The 2500-nt window shown below is 44.5% G+C and overlaps 1 protein-coding gene across 1 annotated transcript in view; it reads right to left on the reverse strand.

The window, feature by feature from the left end:
• Window positions 1-2500, reverse strand: part of LOC125295591 (collagen alpha-1(XIV) chain-like) — a 76397-nt gene that overhangs the window by 54184 nt on the left and 19713 nt on the right. Inside the window, exons 6-7 of the mRNA XM_048244932.1 lie at window positions 460-615; window positions 177-296 (exon numbers count right to left, since the gene is read on the reverse strand). Coding sequence (XP_048100889.1) covers window positions 177-296; window positions 460-615 — 276 coding nt within the window. The remainder of the gene's footprint in view (window positions 1-176; window positions 297-459; window positions 616-2500) is intronic.

Below are 2500 nucleotides of genomic sequence, written 5' to 3' on the forward strand. Positions count from 1 at the left end.
ACTGTTATGAGCAATGCCACTGATAAATCAGGCCATGGAATTAGCAACAATGATTAAAAAACGCTTTTCTTTTGTGTTTTCTCTACTAATTCATGAAATATCACCAACTTCAGGTTTGATCTAGGCGTTCTCGTGTATTCTCCAGATTGTAGGCATCATCTGAGGTGTCAGGGTACCTGTGAGGGTGTTGCCTCCTTTGTAGGGTAGGTTCTTCACAGCGTCCATCACGGCGTCTTTGGTTGGGAAGGCATTGAGGTGCCACTCTATACGTGGGTCTCCACTGTACTGAGCCAAGCCTAGAGCACAGACACATGAAAGAACAATCCCTCATCATCTCCTCCAAACTGTCAGCTCTGAGAGAGCACTGAAGAGTTCAGGAGAGAGTGAAAATGTTGGGCCTTTGCTCTGTGCCCGCACTGCATTTCATTTTCCGATCAATGGGTGTCTGTCTCTGCCCACCTATCCGTGTCTTGTTGATGTCCACGTCAAAAGCAGTCACTAAGCTCTCCAGGAAATTCCTGACCAGACGGAAGTTGAGTCTGCCGATGCTCCAGGAGCCGTCCACCAAGATGACGATGTCAGCAATGGATGAGGTTGCGCATACAAACTGGTCAGCTGTGGAGAAGGAAAATTAACAAAATACAGTGTCGGAACAAATGCAGGTTTCTACGACAACTGGACACATTACAATGAACAAGTGAAGTCGTCTTGATGTGCAGTTTAGGTCCACAGCATTTTCCTAGCATCAGTCTACAGCAAAACACCTGCTTTGATAAAAAAAACTGAACTGCGGATTTCACCTACAACAAACAAAACGCCTAACAATGTATGAGTTTAATTGCATTCAACATGTCTGTTGCAAAGCCAATAGCCCCATAGAAAGAAATACATTCTCAGAAAGTTAAACAAATAAAAAACAAAGTCACATTGCGCTCCCTGGTGCACTGAGTGCATCTGTACACTAAACAGAGAGGGAAGAGGGGTGTTTGGTTTGTGGCAGCGCTTGAAGGGGACGGCCAGCAGAAACTTTGAGGAGTGACTCCTGCACCCTGGACTCCCTCCAGGGACTGCAGATCTCCGTATGGTGTGTGTGGGAGAAATCAACCTCCTGTCAGGCCGGCACACCACTGAGCACAAGGAGCTTACACACACACACACACACACACACACACACACACACACACACACAGACATACACCAAGACATGCACACACACACACATGCATACAGTAGACACACACCTACACACAGTCACACATTCTCCTAGATGTACACACACCAGCGTAGTGGATAATGTATTATGCCAGTGCAGGTGGTAAATCTGGTCTGCGAGAGCAGAGGGAGCTCAGATGTAGATCACACTGGTTCTTTTCCTCACCCACAGAAACCCATTATGTGACACAATACAGCATTGAATGATGGAGAGGGACTGAGAGAGAGCAAGAGAGAGAGAGAGAGAGAGAGAGAGAGAGAGAGAGAGAGAGAAAGAGAGAGGTGATGATTGGTGTCTGTAACTAATGGTGTGTGTTGGGAAGAAAAAAGAATGTGCACAAACTTCACATGGGAAAGGCAATAAGTGAAGTGAAATGAACAGATAGAAATCACTAGAACATTTCTGAAAATGACCAAATACAACAATTCTCCTTCTATGGCTCCCACTGCTAATGTATCTCCTCTGTCATGGTCAGAATATCACTGCAACTGCAACGCTTTAATAGTTCCTCCAGGCTTCAGCTGTTTGTGTAGTGATTATCTAAAATGGAATATGCACATTTTTAGAAACACTTATTTTTAGAATTAGTACAAGAGTAGCTTGAAAAATGTGACTGCTGTGTAGCTTACAAATGCTTTCAGAGAAAACAAAGATAACTGTTAGTATGAGGTCTTACACATCTACACACAAATCGCATGTGCCACAACATTTTGATTCAGTTTCAAAAGGATTTAACTTTACGTGGTCATTTAGCCATTTCAGTGCTTCTATTCATGACCTTGGCTTAGCTGGCAAAGCAGTTTAGTAGCTGAGCAGCAGGAGAACTGAGTGACCCACTCCAGCTCCATCTATGCACTCATTAACCTCTACAGAGGACTCATCGAAGCAGACACACACACATAGTACATTCTCACACACACACATAGTACATTCTCTCTCTCACACACACACACACACACACACACACACACACATGCACACACACACACACACACACACACACACACACACACACACAGACACACACACACACACACACAGATACACACATTCATACAAATATACGTACACACACACACACTTACAGAAGCTTTGATGGGAACAGGCGTGTGAGGGTGAATGAGGGGGCTGCAGAGGAGAAAGGTCTCTGATGGGAATCTGACCTTACTGGGACCTACACAGCATTGATTTAAATTCAAATTAAAGCATGGAGATTAACTATGGGTTAATGACCCCTCTCCTCTACATCCCACCTCAAGCAAGGAAAGGTCAAATCAATGACAGCAG

This window comes from Alosa alosa, chromosome 6, assembly GCF_017589495.1.
Source record: "Alosa alosa isolate M-15738 ecotype Scorff River chromosome 6, AALO_Geno_1.1, whole genome shotgun sequence".
Classification (NCBI taxonomy): Eukaryota; Metazoa; Chordata; class Actinopteri; order Clupeiformes; family Clupeidae; genus Alosa; species Alosa alosa.